The 2,429-nt window shown below is 51.5% G+C and overlaps 1 protein-coding gene across 1 annotated transcript in view; it reads left to right on the top strand.

Moving 5' to 3' along the window:
- The window catches only part of HNRNPM (heterogeneous nuclear ribonucleoprotein M), a 12,488-nt gene that overhangs the window by 7,034 nt on the left and 3,025 nt on the right, over positions 1–2,429 (top strand). Inside the window, 3 exon segments of the mRNA XM_057387684.1 lie at positions 5–79; positions 527–625; positions 1,706–2,427. Coding sequence (XP_057243667.1) covers positions 5–79; positions 527–625; positions 1,706–2,427 — 896 coding nt within the window.

The following is a 2,429-nucleotide window of genomic DNA, read 5'->3' as shown; positions in this document are numbered from 1 at the left end:
TTAGGAATGGAAGGTCCCTTCCATGGCATGGAAAACATCGGGCGCTTCCCAGCTGGGATGAACATGGGCAGGATGAGTGGTAAGCACTGACTTTTGTCCATCCTGCTGGGTTTTCTGGGAGGGATCCCTCATTCCTGATCCTGATATTTTATTGGGGTTGTGATATTTTATTGGGGTTCTGATATTTTATTGGGATCCTGGTATTTTATTTGGGTTTTCCCAGCTGATTTTGTGTCCCCCCAAGTCCCTTGTGGTCTCTGAGCTGCACAAACTGAGTGATTTATTGTTGGTACCTCAAAAGGTTAATTCAGAAAGTTTCTGGCCTTGGCTTTTCCAAAAATTCACATGTGTTTGGGATAAATCCTGCTTTTCSTTGGGATTTTGRGTYYRTGGAGCCAYGATAAAATAATCAGGAGAAAATCAYAAAATCCYGGTTGTGCTGTGAATCTTCAGAATGATTCCTGTGGTAAAATGTTCTCTCTGGGGTTATTTAAACACTGTAAAAACTTAACCTTCCTTTTTTCAGAGATGGATCGTGCCATGGGMGGGGGATTTGAGAGAGAGTTTGGAAGAAATGAGATGGGAATGTCCCGGAGTTTTGGGGAGACCTTGGAGAGGGGAATAGGTGAGTGCAGTGAATTAAATCCATTTCCTGGCTGCTTTTCATCCCTGAATTGCTCATAAACATCACAGGGGTGTTATAAAATAAAATCTGGGATTTTGATAGATTTGCTGCAGGGATTTGGTCAAAACTTAATATTCAGGGAGTGCAGAAGGATACACCAATAATGGGGCTGAGAGGTTGGGACAGGGAATTTCTAACAATCCTGATCCACAAAGCTCCTGTATTGATGGAGGTCTGAGAGATGGGACGGGGAATTTCTAACAATCCTGATCCATAAAAACTGGTTTGATGGAGCTCTGAGAAACGGGACATGGAATTTCTAACCTGATCCACAAAACCTCTGGATGGATGGAGCTCTGAGAGATGGGACGGGGAATTTCTAACAATCCTGATCCATAAAAACTGGTTTGATGGAGCTCTGAGAGATGGGACAGAATTTCTAACAATCCTGCTCCACAAAACCTCTGGATGGATGGAGCTCTGATAGATGGGACAGGGAATTTCTAACAATCGTGATCCATAAACCTCTGGATCAATGGAGCTCAGAGAGATGGGATGGGGAATTTCTAACAATCCTAATGCACAGAAACTCTGGTTTAATGGAGCTCTGAGAGATGGGACTGAGAATTTCTAACAATCCTAATCCACAAAACCTCTGGTTTAATGGAGCTCTGAGTGACAGGACAGGGAATTTTTAACAATCCTGCTCCACAAAGGCCCTGGTTTGATGGAGCTCTGAGTCACGGGACAGAGAATTTTTAACAATCCTGATCCACAGTAACTCTGGTTTCATGGAGCTCCGAGTCACAGGACAGAGAATTTCTAACAATCCTGATCCACAGAACCTCTGGATCAATGGAGCTCTGAAAGATGGAACAGGGAATTTCTAACAATCCTGATCCACAAAACCTCTGGATGGATGGAGCTCTAAGTGGGAGGACAGAATTTCTAACAATCCTGCTCCACAAAGCTCCTGGATTGATGGAGCTCCAAGTGACAAGGATTTATCCCAGCACAGCGAGCAGCTGCTCATGTTTCCATGCCCCCAGCTGATCTATGATCCCATCTGTGTTTTTGCAGGTGGAAATGCCAGCATTCCCGGCATCGAGAGGATGGCCCCTGGCATCGACCGGATGGGCTCGGGCATAGAGAGGATCCCAGCGGGGATGGGGCACGGGATGGAGCGGGTGGGCTCGGAGATAGACAGGATGGGGCTGGTGCTGGACCGCATGGGCTCCAACGTGGAGCGGATGGGCTCGGGCATGGAGCGCATGGCGCCGCTGGGCATCGACCACATCGCCCCCAACCTGGAGCGCATGGGCCCGGCCATGGACAGGATGGGCTCGGGCATGGAGCGCATGGGCTCGGGGCTGGGCTTCGGCATCGAGCGCATGGGCGCCGCCATCGACCGCGTGGGCACCGCCATGGACAGGATGGGCTCGGGCGTGGAGCGCATGGGGGCGGGCATGGATAGGATGGGCATCGGCCTGGAGCGCATGGTGCCCGCTGGGATGGGCACGGGCATGGGCCAGGTGATAGAGAGGATGCCGGCCGGGCTGGAGCGCATCGGGGCGCCGCCCATGGACAGGATCGGGATAGAGAGGATGGGAGCGGCCCCCATGGACAGGATGGGCCTGGAGCGCATCGGGGCCACCAACATGGAGAGGATGGGGCCGCCCATGGGGCAGGGCATGGGGGCGGGCATCGAGCGCATGGGCCTGGCCATGGGCAGCAACTTCGAGCGGCCCATGGACATGGAGCGGGGCAACTTTGCAGGGAATTTTGCAGGGTCGCTGGGAGGAGC

This window comes from Malurus melanocephalus, unplaced genomic scaffold, assembly GCF_030028575.1.
Source record: "Malurus melanocephalus ecotype Western Australia unplaced genomic scaffold, MMel_1.1 scaffold_1295, whole genome shotgun sequence".
NCBI classification, from domain to species: domain Eukaryota; kingdom Metazoa; phylum Chordata; class Aves; order Passeriformes; family Maluridae; genus Malurus; species Malurus melanocephalus.
This window is presented reverse-complemented; position numbering and strand designations above follow the sequence as displayed.